Here is a 21,320-nt window from a genome sequence, read left to right on the forward strand (position 1 = left end):
CTCTTAAAAAAATGCAAGATCTCACTTTGTTCATTCATGTCTGACTTTTTATTTGGTCTCTGGCTTTTCTTGACACCTGAGGTAACCATTTCTATGTACTTTTTAAAGATATGTTACAGCAAGTGTCCAGTGAAGAGTTTTATTGTGACTGTATGTGGGGGTGAGATCAGCACCAGCTTCTGCAAACTTGCACTTTATCAGCTAAAGTATTATGCTGTATGTTTTTGTAATTTGGGCTCAAGAAGAAGGCTGCATTTGACAAATATAAAGAATAGAGGGGAAGGCATTGAAGATTTTTTTATTTTAATTATTTATTTTTTTTGTCAATGTCATTTTATGGAAGACAAAGTGCATTGAAATATTTCATGACATTATCTCCATCCTGTCAAAAACTAAACCTTTCGCACTATAATTCAAAACTCATTTGAATTGATTTGAAAGCCTGATTGTAATCTTTTATTTCCAATTGTTCTGTTGACTTCAGGTTCTGGCAAGCCTTCAGACTGTCAGGACCAACTTCGCCACTTTGACAAATGTGCAGTGTGTTTCTAGTAGGTAAGTCACATCATTGTTTGCTTTTGTGGGTGCATGTTGCACCTTGTCTTCAATTAATAAATGTTTTAGTAGAAAGAACACTGGGGGTCAATCACTTTGCAGTAGTTAAAATGACAGCCTGTTTAACTTGGGGGCGCCAGAGTTCTGCGCAGGAATTAGCCTGCAGGCCAACATGTGCTCCCCCACAACTCTTTGAACTTATATTTTTCTGAAGCCTTGGAGTATTCCATTAACAAAATCCAATGTTAACATTGAAAATTTTAGGATGCACTACCTGTTTTCACACAGCAGGTACAGTGTCCTCCAAAGGTATTGGAACACTTGGTATTTCACAAATTTTAATTTGTTTATGCCATTTCAAATACAGAAAATACAAAAAAATCCTAAAATTATCTTCCTTAAACTCAACTGAAATCTCTACAACTTGATATAAATTAATTAAAAATATTAAAGCCAAGATGATTGATTGCATAAGTAATGGTTTTATTGCCAGTTTTCTTCATACAAGTCAGGAGATGGATACATGAACATTTCCGAGTCACTGAATATGTCTTGGACTTTATTTACATCAATTATGAAGAAATACAAACAGTATGGCACTCTGTGGTAAATCTGTGTGGAGTAGACAGTTTTCAAAAACAGAGTGACTGTGCAAGAAGAAGAGTGAGGAAAGCCACCAAGACACCCAGACAACCCAGAAGAAGTTACGGGCTTCTCAGATGTACCTTCTGGCAAATTGTAGCTGAACTTTCAGGTCTTGTTTTTAAGAAAATCATCCCCTGTACCACTTCATCACTTCAGAGTTGTTTTCAGTTTTAGTTTAAGGAAAATTTAGATTTTTTTTTAATTATTATTATTATTTTGTATTTGAAATCGCATAAACAAATTAAAATGTGTGAAATTCCAAGTGTTCCAATACTTTTGGAGGCCACTGAATGTGTTGTTTGAAAACACGTAGTGTATCCCAAAATTTTCAATGTTAACATTTGATTTCATAAATGGGGCACTCTAAGGCTTCAGGAAAATACAGGTTCATAGAGATATGTGTGTGTGGTGGTGGAGGGGGGCACGTATACCCATGTTAGTCAGCAGACTACGTCATTCACAGTTAACTTCCTCAAAACATCCAGACTATCTTGTCCTTGTTAAGCTAAAACTTGTTAGTAGCACAGCATTTTAAATCTTAATTAGCAGAATATTTTATTTTATTTTTAAATTTTTGGTAGAAGAGGTGCTTACTTCACATCAGCTGACTGTGTCTGACCAGTGATTTGCGTTACTGGCTGCAGTTACATCATATTTGGTATTGGGAGTCATGGAGTCATTGTGACCTCAGGGAGTGAGGGTGAGGAAGGGGGTGAGCCAAAGAAAAATTGAACAGAACAATGTGATATGCTACAAAACTACTCCTGTGACATGCTCAGGAAATGAAAGCATCTCTTTTCTTCATTTTTGTGCTATGGCAGCAAACACTACGACTGAAAAAAGTAAGAGTTAATCTGTTTAATTCACATCTGGATTCAATTTTTTTTTCTTGGTTTTTGCTGTTTTAAGGAGGTCTCCTGCTGCCAGTCAACCTTCTGCCACCAAAGTTTGTCTGTCAGGTGAGTGTCTTTGGATGAATAGTTAACTAATAAGTGAGGATCTCCGTAGATGGATTTTTCTAAACAATTCTTCTCTGTCAACAATTTTACATTGTTTTTGTAATGTTCACGTACTGTAGATCGACTTTGGGTGTGTGAGTTGGAGTTGTGTTTTGCCACACATCCTGAAACAGACAAATATGTTATGGCCATCTTCTCAGACCGTCCATTCACTGGAGTATTTAACAATGTAACATTCAGGTACCGGACCGGACAGTGTGTGTGTATGTATGTATATATATGTGTATATATATATGTATGTATATATATGTGTATATATATATGTATGTATATATATGTGTATATATATGTATGTATATATGTATATATATGTGTGTATATATATGTATATATATGTGTATATATATGTGTATATATATATGTATATATATATACACACACACACACACACACGCACACCAAATCCACTCGCATAAAAATGTGTTTGTGTTTGGGCATATTATATTATTTCACACGCGTAGATATTAACTGCACGTGTGTAAATTATCTCTGTGCACATGAGTATTCAGTGGAAACTGCTCATCGAGCTGTGAGTGAGGAAGGATATGTGACCAGCGCCCCCCCCCCGTCCTTGCGACGTTGATTTCTGCTCATGCGTAGTGGATTTCTGCACTCTTGCTTGAAACTTGGGGGAGGGTTTTGGCTCTGTGGGGGAGGGAACAAGGAGTCTGTACTAGTGCAGCTGTGATTGGTTGTTTCTGAAGAGCTAGGTTTGATTGACAGCCCTCCTCTGACACGGAAGTCTACTGAAATGAAGGAAACGTCGTCTCCTTCTGGGAGGTGGTGGCGTAATGGTTTGCACGTGATTTTAAGTGGTTTTACTTCATCATCTGATCCTTAATAATCACATTATTCCTTTTGAGCAGTTTGGGTGTAGAGAGTCAGACTCAGGCATGCTGGGTTTCATTAATCTTAGGTGATTTTTAAGACTTTATGTAATTATTGCTGAATTTATGTGGAAATGATTGTTGTACAGAAGCTTCAAATATCTGTCGCTGCGATAGATGATGACTGGAGTGACGTTTTAAGCAGAAACGAGGTGTTAATCGCTTAACACCGTTGTGTCTGACTGAATTCCATGTCAGTGAAGAGGGCTGTCAATCAAACCTCGCTCTTCAGAAACGACCAATCACAGCAGAGCTAGTGACAACCTGGTCCCCCCCGCCCCCGTAGTGCCAAAACCCAACCAGAGAGTAGAAGCCCACTGTGCGTGAGCAGAAATCAACTGTGAGGGGGGAGGGCGCTGGTCATCTCTCACAGTACCTTTACACCTGCTCGAGGAGCAGTTTCCTCGCTCTCGCACATTTAATATCTATGTACAGTAGTGTTCAGAATAATAGTAGTGCTATGTGACTAAAAAGATTAATCCAGGTTTTGAGTATATTTCTCATTGTTACATGGGAAACAAGGTACCAGTAGATTCAGTAGATTCTCACAAATCCAACAAGACCAAGCATTCATGATATGCACACTCTTAAGGCTATGAAATTTTTGTAATGTAAAATAATGTAATATGCCCGAATTCATTTTTTACGTGAGTATGGTTTTGGCACTGATCTGATGCCATATGAACATGTGCCTCTCTTTGAGTCCAAAGCGCCAGCAAACAGACTAACTTAGATTCTGGGGTTTTTTGGAACTGTGCGGTTGTTCTCCAACTCTAACTTTGGGGTGGACAGTAAAACTCATCTGCCGCATATTTCCTCAGTAATCACATTAAGCGAACCTACCGACAACTGCTCGAAGTGCTAATATTGTTGTCATACAACAGGGGTGCCCAACCTGTTTTTAATGACCTCTACTTTTAAAGTTGACAATGTATCAAGATCTACCAAGCCATATCAAACACCATAGTGTAGCCACAATTTATTGTACACCAATATAATAACACAATTTTCTGGCACAAAGATAAAGTTTTAACAATAATAATGCATTATTGAAGTTAATGTGCCTGGTGCAAAGAATAAACACAAGTAGGCTTAGGACTCACCTCAAGTTGGAAAAGCTGTCCCCTTAGTGGGACTTCTGGCACTGAGAGGAGGAAGCTAGTCTTTCATAGTCCAGACAGTAGGAGCTGAGTGCAGCTGTAAGTAGGCACTCTCTTTCTGCATTAGATTCCAGAATTGGTCAATCATGTTAGCTGTTGCTCTGTATTTAAGCACAATGTCATTTTTCAGTGTGAGGATCTCATTCTCAATAGCACAGCTATCCAGGTTCAAGAGTGATGACACTTTGGATACAATACAGTCCACATCTGTATTTTCCCCAGATGGAAAACAGAGAAAACTGACAACATTTTCAGTGGATGCAAAGTCAGTAAAGCGCCTGTCAAATTCTGACAAGATCAATCAATCAATCAATCAACTTTTTTCTTATATAGCGCCAAATCACAACAAACAGTTGCCCCAAGGCGCTCCATATTGTAAGGCAAGGCCATACAATGATTATAAAAAACCCCAACGGTCAAAACGACCCCCTATGAGCAAGCACTTGGCAACAGTGGGAAGGAAAAACTCCCTTTTAACAGGAAGAAACCTCCAGCAGAACCAGGCTCAGGGAGGGGCAGTCTTCTGCTGAGACTGGTTGGGGCTGAGGGAAAAAAACAGAAAAAAGACATGCCGTGAAGGGGGGCAGAGATCGATCACTAATGATTAAATGCAGAGTGATGCATACGGAGCAAAAAGAGAAAGAAACAGTGCATCATGGGAACCCCCCCACAATCTACGTCTAAAGCAGCATAACCAAGGGATGGTCCAGGGTCACCCGATCCAGCCCTAACTATAAGCCTTAGCGAAAAGGAAAGTTTTAAGCCTAATCTTAAAAGTAGAGAGGGTATCTGTCTCCCTGATCTGAATTGGGAGCTGGTTCCACAGGAGAGGAGCCTGAAAGCTGAAGGCTCTGCCTCCCATTCTACTCTTACAAACCCTAGGAACTACAAGTAAGCCCGCAGTCTGAGAGCGAAGCGCTCTAATGGGGTAATATGGTACTACGAGGTCCCTAAGATAAGATGGGACCTGATTATTCAAAACCTTATAAGTAAGAAGAAGAATTTTAAATTCTATTCTAGAATTAACAGGAAGCCAATGAAGCAAGGCCAACACGGGTGAGATATGCGCTCTCCTGCTAGTCCCCGTCAGTACTCTAGCTGCAGCATTCTGAACCAACTGAAGGCTTTTTAGGGAACTTTTAGGACAACCTGATAATAATGAATTACAATAGTCCAGCCTAGAGGAAATAAATGCATGAATTAGTTTTTCAGCATCACTCTGAGACAAGACCTTTCTGATTTTAGAGATATTGCGTAAATGCAAAAAGGCAGTCCTACATATTTGTTTAATATGCGCTTTGAATGACATATCCTGATCAAAAATGACTCCAAGATTTCTCACAGTATTACTAGAGATCAGGGAAATGCCATCCAGAGTAACGATCTGGTTAGACACCATGCTTCTAAGATTTGTGGGGCCAAGTACAATAACTTCAGTTTTATCTGAGTTTAAAAGCAGGAAATTAGAGGTCATCCATGTCTTTATGACTGTAAGACAATCCTGCAGTTTAGCTAATTGGTGTGTATCCTCTGGCTTCATGGATAGATAAAGCTGGGTATCATCTGTGTAACAATGAAAATTTAAGCAATACCGTCTAATAATACTGCCTAAGGGAAGCATGTATAAAGTGAATAAAATTGGTCCTAGCACAGAACCTTGTGGAACTCCATAATTAACTTTAGTCTGTGAAGAAGATTCCCCATTTACATGAACAAACTGTAATCTATTAGACAAATATGATTCAAACCACCGCAGCGCAGTGCCTTTAATACCTATGACATGCTCTAATCTCTGTAATAAAATTTTATGGTCAACAGTATCAAAAGCAGCACTGAGGTCCAACAGAACAAGCACAGAGATAAGTCCACTGTCCGAAGCCATAAGAAGATCATTTGTAACCTTCACTAATGCTGTTTCTGTACTATGATGAATTCTAAAACCTGACTGAAACTCTTCAAATAGACCATTCCTCTGCAGGTGATCAGTTAGCTGTTTTACAACTACCCTCTCAAGAATCTTTGAGAGAAAAGGAAGGTTGGAAATTGGCCTATAATTAGCTAAGATAGCTGGGTCAAGTGATGGCTTTTTAAGTAATGGTTTAATTACTGCCACCTTAAAGGCCTGTGGTACATAACCAACTAACAAAGATAGATTGATCATATTTAAGATTGAAGCATTAAATAATGGTAGGACTTCCTTGAGCAGCCTGGCAGGAATGGGGTCCAATAAACATGCCGATGGTTTGGACGAAGCAACCAATGAAAATAACTCAGACAGAACAACCGGAGAGAAAGAGTCTAACCAAATACCGGCATCACTGAAAGCAGCCAAAGATAACGATACATCTTTGGGATGGTTATGAGTAATTTTTTCTCTAATAGTCAAAATTTTGTTAGCAAAGAAAGTCATGAAGTCATTACTAGTTAAAGTTAATGGAATACTCAGCTCAATAGAGCTCTGACTCTTTGTCAGCTTAGCTACAGTGCTGAAAAGAAACCTGAGGTTATTCTTATTTTCTTCAATTAGTGATGAGTAGAAAGATGTCCTAGCTTTACGGAGGGCTTTTTTATAGAGCAACAAACTCTTTTTCCAGGCTAAGTGAAGATCTTCTAAATTAGTGAGACGCCATTTCCTCTCCAACTTACGGGTTATCTGCTTTAAGCTACGAGTTTGTGAGTTACACCACGGAGTCAGACACTTCTGATTTAAAGCTCTCTTTTTCAGAGGAGCTACAGCATCCAAAGTTGTCTTCAAAGAGGATGTAAAACTATTGACGAGATACTCTAACTCCCTTACAGAGTTTAGGTAGCTACTCTGCTCTGTGTTGGTATATGACATTAGAGAACATAACGAAGGAATCATATCCTTAAACCTAGTTACAGCGCTTTCTGAAAGACTTCTAGTGTAATGAAACTTATTCCCCACTGCAGGGTAGTCCATCAGGGTAAATGTAAATGTTATTAAAAAATGATCAGACAGAAGGGAGTTTTCAGGGAATACTGTTAAGTCTTCTATTTCCATACCATAAGTCAGAACAAGATCTAAGATATGATTAAAGTGGTGGGTGGACTCATTTACTTTTTGAGCAAAGCCGATAGAGTCTAATAATAGATTAAATGCCGTGTTGAGGCTGTCATTCTCAGCATCTGTGTGGATATTAAAATCGCCCACTATAATTATCTTATCTGAGCTAAGCACTAAGTCAGACAAAAGGTCTGAAAATTCACAGAGAAACTCACAGTAACGACCAGGTGGACGATAGATAATAACAAATAAAACTGGTTTTTGGGACTTCCAATTTGGATGGACAAGACTAAGAGACAAGCTTTCAAATGAATTAAAGCTCTGTCTAGGTTTTTGATTAATTAATAAGCTGGAATGGAAGATTGCTGCTAATCCTCCGCCACGGCCCGTGCTACGAGCATTCTGACAGTTAGTGTGACGCGGGGGTGTTGACTCGTTTAAGCTAACATATTCATCCTGCTGTAACCAGGTTTCTGTTAGGCAGAATAAATCAATACGTTGATCAATTATTATATCATTTACCAACAGGGACTTAGAAGAGAGAGACCTAATGTTTAATAGACCACATTTAACTGGTTTAGTCTGTGGTGCAGTTGAAGGTGCTATATTATTTTTTCTTTTTGAATTTTTATGCTTAAATAGATTTTTGCTGGTTATTGGTGGTCTGGGAGCAGGCACCGTCTCTACGGGGATGGGGCAACGAGGGGATGGCAGGGGGAGAGAAGCTGCAAAGAGGTGTATAAGACCACAGCTCTGCCTCCTGGTCCCAACGCTGGACAGTCACAGTTTGGAGGATCCAAGAAAATTGGCCAGATTTCTAGAAATGAGAGCTGCTCCATCTAAAGTGGGATGGATGCCGTCTCTCCTAACAAGACCAGGTTTTCCCCAGAAGCTTTGCCAATTATCAATGAAGCCCACCTCATTTTTTGGACACCACTCAGACAGCCAGCAATTCAAGGAGAACATGCGGCTAAACATGTCACTCCCGGTCTGATTGGGGAGGGGCCCAGAGAAAACAACAGAGTCCGACATTGTTTTTGCAAAGTTACACACCGATTTAATGTTAATTTTAGTGACCTCCGATTGGCGTAACCGAGTGTCATTACTGCCGACGTGAATTACAATCTTACCAAATTTACGCTTAGCCTTAGCCAGCAATTTCAAATGTCCTTCGATGTCGCCTGCTCTGGCCCCCGGAAGACAATTGACTATGGTTGCTGGTGTCGCTAACTTCACATTTCTCAAAACAGAGTCGCCAATAACCAGAGTTTGATCCTCGGCGAGTGTATCGTCGAGTGGGGAAAAACGGTTAGAGATGTGAACGGGTTGACGGTGTACACGGGGCTTCTGTTTAGGGCTACGCTTCCTCCTCACAGTCACCCAGTCAGCCTGCTTTCCCGACTGCCCAGGATCTGCCAGGGGGGAACTAGCGGCGGCTAAGCTACCTTGGTCCGCACCGACTACAGGGGCCTGGCTAGCTGTAGAATTTTCCACGGTGCGGAGCCGAGTCTCCAATTCACCCAGCCTGGCCTCCAAAGCTACGAATAAGCTGCACTTATTACAAGTACCGTTACTGCTAAAGGAGGCCGAGGAATAACTAAACATTTCACACCCAGAGCAGAAAAGTGCGGGTGAGACAGGAGAAGCCGCCATGCTAAATCGGCTAAGAGCTAGTAGCTACGCAACCTAGCGGATTGCTAAAAACACACAAAGTGAATAATGTGTAAATAATTTAAAGGTGATTCAGCAGAAGGAGTGCCCCAATCAAGGCACCAAACAGGCCATGAAGCAGCACAGGCAACGCACGACAACAGCGCTAAAATAAAATAAAAATCAACTAAACACGCTGTGGAGCAGCACAGATAACGCACGACAACAGTGCTAAAAGAGAAAAAAAAATAATAAAAAAAAAAAATAAATAAAAAAAAATAAAAACGAAATCGTTAGCAAGCTAGTTAGCTTGCCAACGCTGATGAAAGTTAGCTGATAAAAGTGCTCCATCGCGATGTTTCGACCGTTAGAGGTCTTCCTTAGGCGTTGGAGCACAGTGAAAAAGTAAAAAAAAAAATAAAAAAGTCTTGAAAAAGACTGTTAATTCAAGTCCAAAGCAGCAGGTAGCAGTCTCTGTGTAAACAGTCCCAACAGAGAGCCAAAAATTCTGATGCCAACACGTAAACCAACAAGATGGTCTACAGTTGATAATCATGACGTGCACTCTCAAGTTCCGCCCAGTTCTTGTCCTGATGCTTAAGTTCTGTGTCCATGTGTGGAAAGTTCCGCAGGTCACACTGTTGCAGCCTGCTTGATAGCAGGTGTAACTTGCTTTTAAACATGTTCATGGAGCTGATCATGTTGATGATGTTTGTTTTTGAGCTTGTCAGTCAGATCAGTAAGAAAGGCTAAATCCAAAAGCTGTGCATATTTAGCATGATTTGAACATTTCAGAAATTCTTTAGTTTCGGGCAACAATTTCAGAAAACCGTCCCAGAAATTTACCTCTGCTATGTCACCCAATGTCTGTGTGCAGTAGATGTGTGTGTGTGTGTGTGTGTGTGTGTGTGTGTGTGTGTGTGTGTGTGTGTGTGTGTGTGTGTGTGTGTGTGTGTGTGTGTGTGTGTGTGTGTGTGTGTGTGTGTGTGTGTGTGTGTGTGTGTTCTGCACCTGTCTCCTCTAGCTGCGTACAGAATAAATGCGTCCTCAGACTCCTGGCCCAAACAGAAACATGCAGTCTTGTTCGCCTTAACCATCACATCTTCCATATTTATGGACCGTTGTGCTGCTAGCCGACTTTTCAATTCCTGGACTTTTCGGGCGTGCAGAAATGATTTAGCCGGGAAGTTGCATCGTAGTGCTTGTGAATCATCTTGAAATGCCGTTCCAAATTCCCTTTCTTCATTAGAGCCACATTTACATTGCAGATAAGACAAAAATAATCCTCCTCCTACTCCCATTTTTTTTTTTTTTTTTTTTTCTCCTCGACCATAGAAGAAGAAGAGGGCTCTTCTTATTCTTTGGCGTTTAATGGCAGCCCACATCCTTATTGGTGCATTGCTGCCACCTTCTGTATCAGTCTGTTATAGCAGCACTAAATCTTCTCGAGTCCAGGACCCGAGAGAACTTTTTATGTGATCGACTGGAAGTCAGACTGTGATCGACCAGTCGATCCCAGTCAACTGGTTGGGCACGCCAGGCATGCAACATTAAATAAGATGAGGGTTTAGGCACCTTGACACTTGCACGAATTTGATCCCCTGCACTGCCACACATTTTGTAGTGTCGATGCATCCCGCTTGGCCCACTTAACGCCATGCTGTCTAAAATGATTTGTAGCCGATGACGTATTTGCTGTCAGAATTTGGCTAATGAATCCATTCTCTCATGGCTCCAAGAATCACAGACATTCTCTACAGCTGCAGGTTGTCTCGTGCATGTTGTGCAGTGGAGAATGCATTTGGAATTTTGTCTCAAATGTAATTATTTATTATATATTGTAATGGATTGGATTTAATTTTATTTTGTAATGGATTGGTTAAACAGTTGCATTTTCGTTTCTTCTTATGAGTTAGATAATGTATCTGTAAAATTCTGTTTATTGTAGAGGTAACCTCTCGTCATAATTGTTCAGATGCAGCATGATACAAGGTGGATTTGCATGTTGATTTGGCACATGTTTTACACCAGATGCCCTTCCTGATGCAACACCACATTACATGGAGCATGGGCAGAGGTAGAGTTTGAACCAGGAACTTTCCACACTGAAAACAAGTGCACATACCACTTGACCAATAAGGTTTATTTTTTGTAATGTGTTGCAGAATTACATCTCATGTTAATGAAGAGGGTGTATTTACCTAGGGAGAATTCCATAGCTAACATTTTCTTTTCCTTCTAACACCGTCTGCAGGAGAAGGTGCGTGTGCACATGCATGAGGTTTGATATGCTCTCCCAGAGTATGCATGCTAACATCTGTAAGATATCTTGTAAATCATTTCAGAGGTATTATCTGGTTTCAAAAACAGCGTTTTTACATTTAGAATTGTTTATTTCTCACTAACTTACAAAATATACAAGAAGCATATTCGATTTATACAGAAATAAGCCATTTCTGAGCTTTTCCCACCATCTTGAATTATTATATACTTGTAAATGTGTTGTGTTTATGCATTTGAGTGTATCTATGCTTGTGTGCGAATGTATGTAATAGGTAATGCATACATTCACACACAAACATGTACGTAATAGGTAATATTGTGAATGATTTATCTTTTGCTCTTGCAATACTTAATTTTCCTCATCAATTTTTAACAGTTATTTTATTATGATAATGGATAAGTATATTGACAAAATGGAGAATAAGTCTATAATCAATGCTTGAAAGAAACGGACTGAATGCAAATATAAATGAAATATTTATAGGATGTGGTCATTACCTTATTTGAATAATGATCACATTATCATACCAATGGGCAAATAAAATGTAATTGTTTCACTCATAATTCCAACAGAAAAATAATTTGACCCTTGAACAAAACACCAGTCAAGTGCTTACATGCAGTGAACTAGCACGCATACTAAAGAAACATGCATATCCAACTGGTCCCATGTGTTCAGATAGGAAATTTTTCTCTTGGTAGGGTTTCTTTTAACATTATGGAAGCACCCAGTCTAAACATGTCTGCTCACACATTCAACAGACAATAGCTTTCTGGGAAATGTGGCGCTGTCAGATTTGCATAATGCAGTTAAGATGTCACTGTCCACATTCGCATGGTGGTAGGTGTAAATACCAAATTAACGCCTGAAAAGATCAAAAGATAATGGTCCTAAAATAATATTTCAAGATTTTTTACAATTTATACTGTGTGTGTGAGTGTGTGTACTTAAATGTAGAGAAAGCAAATAGAAGCAAACATGAAACACAATCAGTGTAAGCCCATTTTGTCCTCCTTACAAATGCAGTGTACAAACGTAAATGGATTTGGTTTACAATTGTAATTTTATTGTAAATGTTTTATGGAAGCCTTGTAAATTCATGGTTATACTACCACCATAAATCTGACTCAGCTTTTCAAGGGTACAAATAATTGATATAATTTTGTTAATAAAAGTATGACTTGATAAACAAAAGAACACATGTGAGAACTACAGAAAGGGAAATACCCGTGTTCTTTCATCTGCCAGACAGATTGCGTACATGTGAAGGACAGAAGGATAAAGGGAGGAGGAGAAATTGGTTCCTGTTGCACTGGTTCTTCAAGTTCAATTGACGTCAGTGTGGCCTGACATGGGTGCCATGCACTTCCTTTCAGCACAGATGGACTGCTCTGAGAATCTCCCAGCAGGAAAAAGTACAATACAAATCTTCTATTGTCCTTCCTCCTCCACAATACTCACAAACCTTGACCTTTTCAAAAGCAATTGCTGATGAGAGAAACTGCACATCATGATGCCTGAAGAAGATGCAGTCAGAAAAACAAGTGTATATGATATCCTGGAAAGTGCAAAATTTATTTTTCATGTTATAGAAACCCACCAAAATCATCCAATGCCATAGTTCCCAAAACATTATAAGAATGTTTGTCAAACGTTATCAGAGCGTTAGCTGTAAAGTTCTCAGAATGTTTTTCAGGAAAGTTTCTTTTTGGTTAAGGAAAGTTTTCTTTTGATTCCCAGAATGTTTGATAGTAAAATTAGCACAAACATTCCCAAAACATTAGGTCTAATGTTCTCAAAATGAATGTGCTTGGACTATATAAAAGTAAAGTAATTACCTTTGGCTGATTCCTTGTTTTCATCCAAGGTGGGTCTGCATGTTGATTTGGTACAAGTTTTATAAGAACGTTTATCAAATGTTATCAGAATGTTAGCTGTAAAGTTCTCAGAATGTTTCGGAGGAAAGTTTTTTTGTTTGTTTGTTTTGTTTTTTACTCCCGGAACATTTGACATTATCTTTAGCACAAATGTTTTGAGGACGGTAAGCCTAACATCCTGGGATTGTTTTTTAAGGAAAGTTTATTTTTGGTTCCCAGAACATTTGACAATAACATTAGCACAAACGTTTTGAGGACATAAGGTCTAACATTCTGGGAATTTATTTTTAGCAAATTCTCTTATTGGTTCCCAGAACATTTGACAATAGCTTTAGCATAAGTGTTTTGAGAAAGTTAGACCTAATGTTCTGGGAATGTTTTTAAGGAAGTTTCTTTTTGGTTCCCAGAACATTCTGCTAACATTAGATAAAGCCACCTACAGATATGTGTCATCTAAACGTTCCCAGAACATTCTGGTAACGTTACCTAAAGTCATAGTCAGGTTAGTGAAAGAAATTTGGAGTAAGAAAGACGCTGAGACTAAAATTAATGTATTTGTCAAATTTCCCTCAACTATAAACATGACACGGCCGGGCCCCATGTGCCCGAAAGAGCTTCGTGGGCCCGCTCTCCTGTGGGTTCACCACCTGCAGAGGGGGCCATGGGGGTCGGGTGCAGAGAGGATTGGGTGGCGGTCGAGGGCGGGTGGCCTGGCTGCCCGGTCCATGCTCACAGCCCCTGGCTGTTGGGACGTGGAATGTCACCTCGCTGGGGGGGAAAGAGCCTGAGCTTGTGCGGGAGGTTGAGAGATGCCGACTAGAGATAGTCGGGCTCACCTCCACGCACAGCTTGGGCTGTGGTACCCAACTCCTGGAGAGGGGCTGGATGGTTCATTTTTCTGGTGTTGCCCACGGGGAGAGGCGGAGAGCTGGGGTCGCATTGCTTATTGCTCCGCAGCTCAGTCGCCATGTGTTGGAGTTCACTCCGATGAACGAGAGGGTCACGTCCCTACGCCTTTGGGTCGGGGACAGGTCACCGTTGTCTCGGCCTACAGGCTGAGCAGCAGTGCAGAGTACCCGACCTTCCTGGAGTCCCTGGGAGGGGTACTAGATAGCGCTCTGACTGGGGACTCCATTGTTCTCCTGGGGGATTTCAACGCCCACGTGGGCCGTGACAGTGAAACCTGGAGGGGGGTGATCGGGAAGCACGGCCTCCCCGATCTGAACCCGAGTGGTGTTCAGTTGTTGGACTTCTGTGCTAGTCACGGTTTGTCCATCACGAACACCATGTTCGAGCACAAGGATGGCCATAAGTGCACATGGCACCAGGAAACCCTGAGCCGTAGGTCGATGATCGACTTTGTAGTCATATCATCTGACCTTCGGCCACGTGTCTCGGACACTCGAGTGAAGAGAGGGGCAGAGCTGTCGACCGATCACCACCTGGTGGTGAGTTGGATCCGCTGGGAGGGGAGGAAGCCGGTCGGACCTGGCAGGCCCAAACGTATCGCGAGGGTCTGCTGGGAACGACTGGCGGAACCCTCTGTCAGCGAGGTCTTCAGGTCCCACCTCCGGGAGAGCTTCTCCCAGATCCTGGGGGAGGTTGGAGACATGGAGTCCGAGTGGACCATGTTCTCCACCTCCACTGTCGATGCGGCCGCTCGTAGCTGTGGTCACAAGGTCTCTGGTGCCTGTCGCGGCGGCAATCCCCGAACTCGGTGGTGGACACCGGAAGTAAGGGATGCCGTCAAGCTGACAAAGGAGTCCTACTTATCTTTGTTGGTAGGTGGGACCCCAGAGGCAGCTGACAGGTACCGGCAGGCCAAGCGTGCCGCAGCCCGTGCAGTCGCAGAAGCAAAAACTCGGGTCTAGGAGGAGTTCTGGGAGGCCATGGAGGAGGACTATCGGTCGGCCTCGAAGAGATTCTGGCAAACCGTCCGACGCCTCAGGAGGCGGAAGCAGCTCTCCACCAGCACTGTTTACGGTGCTGGTGGGGAGCTGTTGACCCTGAGTGGGGATGTTGTCGGGCGGTGGAAGGAGTACTTCGAGGATCTCCTCAATCCCATCGTCATGTCTTCTGAAGAGGAAGCAAAGACTGGGGACTCAGAGGCAGACTCATCCATTACCCAGGCCGAAGTCACCGAGGTGGTTAGAAAGCTCCTCGGTGGCAAGGCTCCTGGGGTGGATGAAATCCATCCTGAGTACCTTAAGTCTCTGGATGTTGTGGGACTGTCTTGGCTGACACGCCTCTGCAACATTGCGTGGCGATCAGGGACAGTGCCTCTGGATTGGAAGACCGGGGTGGTGGTCCCTCTGTTTAAGAAGGGGGACCGGAGGGTGTGTTCCAACTATAGGGGGATCACACTCCTCAGCCTCCCGGTAAGGTCTGTTCCAGAGCACTGGAGAGGAGAATTCGACCGATGGTCGAACCTCGGATTCAGGAGGAGCAGTGTGGTTTTCGTCCTGGTCGCGGCACACTGGACCAGCTCTACACGCTCCATCGGGTGCTCGAGGGTTCATGGGAGTTTGCCCAACCAGTCCACATGTGTTCTGGAGAAGGCGTTCGACCGTGTCCCTCGGGGCACCTTGTGGGGAGTGCTCCGGGAGTATGGGGTCCAGGGTCTTTTGCTAAGGGCTATCCGGTCCCTGTACAACTGCAGCAGGAGCTTGGTTCGCATTGCCGGTAGTAAGTCAAACCTGTTTCCAGTGCACGTTGGCCTCCGCCAGGGCTGCCCTTTGTCACCGGTTCTGTTCATTATTTTTATGGACACAATTTCTAGGCACAGCCAGGGTGTAGAGGGGGTCTGGTTTGGGAACCACAGAATCTCATCTCTGCTGTTTGTGGATGATGTGGTTCTGTTGGCTTCGTCAAATCAGGACCTTCAGCGTGCACTGGGGTGGTTTGCAACAGAGTATGACGCGTCCGGGATGAAAATCAGCACCTCCAAATCGGAGGCCATGGTTCCCGACCGGAAAAAGGTGCTTTGCCCTCTTCAGGTCGGTGGAGTGTCCTTGCCTCAAGTGGAGGATTTTAAGTATCTCGGGGTCTTGTTCACGAGTGAGGGACAGATGGAGCGTGAGATCGATAGACGGATCGGTGCAGCATCTGCAGTGATGCGGTCGCTGTATCGGACCGTCGTGGTGAAGAGAGAGCTGAGTAGGGGGGCAAAGCTCTCGATTTACCGATCGATCTACGTTCAGATCCTCACCTATGGTCATGAGATTTGGCTCATGACCGAGAGAACGAGATCGCGAGTACAACCGGCCGAGATGAGTTTCCTCCGCAGGGTGGCTGGGCACTCCCTTAGAGATAGGGTGAGGAGCTCGGTCACTCGGGAGGATCTCGGATTCGAGCCGCTGCTCCTCCACGTCGAAAGGAGTCAGTTGAGGTGGCTCGGGCATCTTTTCTGGATGCCCCCTGGACACCTCGCTGGAGAGGTGTTCTGGACACGTCCCATTGGGAGGAGGCCCCGGGGAAGACCCAGGACACGCTGGAGGGACTACATCTCTCGGCTGGCTTGGGAACGCCTTGGGGTTCCCCCAGAGGAGCTGCGGGAGGTGTGTGTGGATTGGGAGGTCTGGGCGGCTTTGCTTGAGCTGCTGCCCCCGCGACCCAACTCCGCATGAAGCAGAAGAAAATGGATGGATGGATGGATATAAACATGACTTGTCAATATATATAAAAGGAAGTAATAATGTTTGGAAAATGTTAAAGAAAAATTTCTGATAAACATAACATAAATATAACCAATAAAAAATATTTTGGGAACATTATATGTTAGCTGGGTACTTCACAGTCCCAGAACATCGGTGTCAGCACCTTTTCCTGAGCATACATGGAACATGGAGCACACCTGCCAAGCAATAACGGCGATTGTTCAGGAATCACGTTGGAGAGAATACAACAATAAACATTATAAGTAAAGATATCCTCATGTCCTCTAGTTTGCTGTCTTTTGTCTGCTGTTTGTCAGTTCCATAGAATTTTGTTTCCCAGAAAGGGAACAGATTTTTCCTGTTTGTCCATTATGGGGAAAAATACTGTACCTTTTGCTTTTTTTTTTTTCCCTTTGGATAAATGTAGAAGATTTTAATCCCTTTATACCTAGGGTGCATGTAGTAATAATTTTACATATTTCAGATGTGACCGGTTCAATTGTGTTCAAGAGAAAATGTGATATCTTATGACTGGCATCAGTCCTGTGTTACTGAAGTGTTTAATTCACAAACAAATCTGATGATTACTGCATGTGTTCCAATATGGAGTAGAGCACAATAAGACAGATTAATAAAAACTGTACAAACTTGAAAAATGAGTTCAGGATGACCTCAAACATTGTAGTTTGAGGTAATCCTTAACCATCAAACGTTTTTACTTTAATTGCTGTAAACTTGGCTGATTAGTGTTTAAATTAAGTAAGCATAATGTAATATGTCACAACAAATTTACACTCAACAAAAATATAAACGCAACACTTTTGGTTTTGCTCACATTTTGTATGAGATGAACTCAAAGATCTAAAACGTTTTCCACATACACAATATCACCATTTCCCTCAAATGTTGTTCACAAACCAGTCTAAATCTGTGATAGTGAGCACTTCTCCTTTGCTGAGATAATCCATCCCACCTCACAGGTGTGCCATATCAAGATGCTGATTAGACACCATGATTAGTGCACAGGTGTGCCTTAGACTGCCCACAATAAAAGGCCACTCTGAAAGGTGCAGTTTTGTTTTATTGGGGGGGGATACCAGTCAGTATCTGGTGTGACCACCATTTGCCTCATGCAGTGCAACACATCTCCTTCACATAGAGTTGATCAGGTTGTCAATTGTGGCCTGTGGAATGTTGGTCCACTCCTCTTCAATGGCTGTGCGAAGTTGCTGGATATTGGCAGGAACTGGTACACGCTGTCGTATACGCCGGTCCAGAGCATCCCAAACATGCTCAATGGGTGACATGTCCGGTGAGTATGCCGGCCATGCAAGAACTGGGACATTTTCAGCTTCCAACAATTGTGTACAGATCCTTGCAACATGGGGCCGTGCATTATCCTGCTGCAACATGAGGTAATGTTCTTGGATGTATGGCACAACAATGGGCCTCAGGATCTCGTCACGGTATCTCTGTGCATTCAAAATGCCATCAATAAAATGTACCTGTGTTCTTCGTCCATAACAGACGCCTGCCCATACCATAACCTCACCGCCACCATGGGCCACTTGATCCACAACATTGACATCAGAAAACCGCTCACCCACACAACGCCACACACGCTGTCTGCCATCTGCCCTGAACAGTGTGAACCGGGATTCATCCGTGAAGAGAACACCTCTCCAATGTGCCAAACGCCAGCGAATGTGAGCATTTGCCCACTCAAGTCGGTTACGATGACGAACTGGAGTCAGGTCGAGACCCCGATGAGGACGACGAGCATGCAGATGAGCTTCCCTGAGACGGTTTCTGACAGTTTGTGCAGAAATTCTTTGGTTATGCAAACCGATTGTTTCAGCAGCTGTCCGAGTGGCTGGTCTCAGACAATCTTGGAGGTGAACATGCTGGATGTGGAGGTCCTGGGCTGGTGTGGTTACACGTGGTCTGCGGTTGTGAAGCTGGTTGGATGTACTGCCAAATTCTCTGAAACGCCTTTGGAGACGGCTTATGGTAGAGAAATGAACATTCAATACACGAGCAACAGCTCTGGTTGACATTCCTGCTGTCAGCATGCCAATTGCACGCTCCCTCAAATCTTGCGACATCTGTGGCATTGTGCTGTGTGATAAAACTGCACCTTTCAGAGTGGCCTTTTATTGTGGGCAGTCTAAGGCACACCTGTGCACTAATCATGGTGTCTACTCAGAATCTTGATATTGCACACCTGTGAGGGGGGATGGATTATCTCAACAAAGGAGAAGTGCTCACTATCACAGATTTAGACTGGTTTGTGAACAATATTTGAGGGAAATGGTGATATTGTGTATGTGGAAAAAGTTTTAGATCTTTGAGTTCATCTCATACAAAATGGGAGCAAAACCAAAAGTGTTGCGTTTATATTTTTGTTGAGTGTAAGCCACAGTTGGCAATGTGCATTTTTTAAATTTTGTTTGTTCTAGCTAGGTTTTTTCCCTTAAAGTGAAAATATCTGACAGACTGACTTCTTACTCTTGGTCATACTATTGTTACTACTAAATTTTAAACGCCAGTTTATAACCTTCACAAATGAGCTAAGAAATCTCAAGAGAGCAGTGAAATCTATAAAAACCAACAAATCTGCATTGTTTGCAAAAACGTACATTTATCAGTTTCCTGATTAGACCTCCTCTTTTGTTAATTATTTGTTTTGTTATTATTGCTGTTGATGTTGAATTGTTCCCAGTGTGAGTTGTACTGGCAGCTGTGGTTGCCAGAATAATTCTGTAAAAACAACACTGTAAAAGTGTGTAAATATCTTTGCAAGAAATGCTGTAAATTTTGCAGTATAAAATTGTTGTAATTTCAAAAAAAAAAAAGAGAATGGGTTGTGGGCAGCCTTGGACCAGAGCTTTTCTAGTTGGGTAAACAAGCACATTAACTGCTTGTGCTACCATTTTATCACATGTGAATTAGTCTGAAAATATAATGGAATGCAGATTTCATTTTATCCTATTGATATTTAGCCTATTCCATTGTAAATGGACATACCTTTTTTCAGAACTTCTCATATTAACATTGTGCAAATACAGTAAAAATATGTTAGCATTAAGATAAACAGTTCATTATATTTTCAGAGTAGTTCCTCTTGTGTGACAGCACAGTTCTGTAAACATTATGTATTCATGTTATACAGCAGGAGTTGTGTTCAAAAAGCCAAATCAATATGTGGATCCAATGTCACGTGTGTGTGTGTGTGTGTGTGTGTGTGTGTGTGTGTGTGTGTGTGTGTGTGTGTGTGTGTGTGTGTGTGTGTGTGTGTGTGTGTGTGTGTGTGTGTGTGTGTGTGTGTGTGTGTGTGTGTGTGTGTGTGTGTATACACAACCCCTGGCAATAATTATGGAATCACCGGCCTTGGAGGATGTTCATTCAGTTGTTTAATTTTGTAGAAAAAAAGCAGATCACAGACATGACACAAAACTAAAGTCATTTCAATTGGCAACTTTCTGGCTTTAAGAAACACTATAAGAAATCAGGAAAAAAAAAATTGTGGCAGTCAGTAACGGTTACTTTTTTAGACCAAGCAGAGGGAAAAAAATACGGACTCACTCAGTTCTGAGGAAAAAATTATGGAATCATGAAAAACAAAAGAACGCTCCAACACATCACTAGTATTTTGTTGCACCGCCTCTGGCTTTTATAACAGCTTGCAGTCTCTGAGGCATGGACTTAATGAGTGACAAACAGTACTCTTAATCAGTCTGGCTCCAACTTTCTCTGATTGCTGTTGCCAGATCAGCTTTGCACGTTGGAGCCTTCTCATGGACCATTTTCTTCAACTTCCACCAAAGATTTTCAATTGGATTCAGATCCGGACTATTTGCAGGCCATGACATTGACCCTATGTGTCTTTTTGCAAGGAATGTTTTCACAGTTTTTGCTCTATGGCAAGATGCATTATCATCTTGAAAAGTGATTTCATCATCCCCAAACATCCTTTCAATTGATGGGATAAGAAAAGTGTCCAAAATATCAACGTAAACTTGTGCATTTATTGATGATGTAATGACAGCCATCTCCCCAGTGCCTTTACCTGACATGCAGCCCCATATCATCAATGACTGTGGAAATTTACATGTTCTCTTCAGGAAGTCATCTTTATAAATCTCATTGGAACGGCACCAAACAAAAGTTCCAGCATCATCACCTTGCCCAATGCAGATTCGAGATTCATCACTGAATATGACTTTTATCCAGTCATCCACAGTCCACGATTGCTTTTCCTTAGCCCATTGTAACCTTGTTTTTTTCTGTTTAGGTGTTAATGATGGCTTTCGTTTAGCTTTTCTGTATGTAAATCCCATTTCCTTTAGGCGGATCCTTACAGTTCGGTCACAGACGTTGACTCCAGTTTCCTCCCATTCGTTCCTCATTTGTTTTGTTGTGCATTTTTGATTTTTGAGACATATTGCTTTATGTTTTCTGTCTTGACGCTTTGATGTCTTCCTTGGTCTGCCAGTATGTTTGCCTTTAACAACCTTCCCATGTTGTTTGTATTTGGTCCAGAGTTTAGACACAGCTGACTG

The 21,320-nt window shown here is 42.2% G+C and overlaps 1 protein-coding gene across 1 annotated transcript in view; it reads left to right on the plus strand.

Annotated features, from left to right (window-relative positions):
- LOC117522079 (cAMP-specific 3',5'-cyclic phosphodiesterase 4B-like) overlaps nt 1-21,320 on the plus strand; it is a 76,459-nt gene that overhangs the window by 37,626 nt on the left and 17,513 nt on the right. The window contains exons 5-6 of the mRNA XM_034183452.1: nt 485-555; nt 2,110-2,159. Of these exons, the coding sequence (XP_034039343.1) occupies nt 485-555; nt 2,110-2,159 (121 nt within the window). The remainder of the gene's footprint in view (nt 1-484; nt 556-2,109; nt 2,160-21,320) is intronic.

Source organism: Thalassophryne amazonica, chromosome 12, assembly GCF_902500255.1.
Source record: "Thalassophryne amazonica chromosome 12, fThaAma1.1, whole genome shotgun sequence".
Taxonomy (NCBI): Eukaryota; Metazoa; Chordata; class Actinopteri; order Batrachoidiformes; family Batrachoididae; genus Thalassophryne; species Thalassophryne amazonica.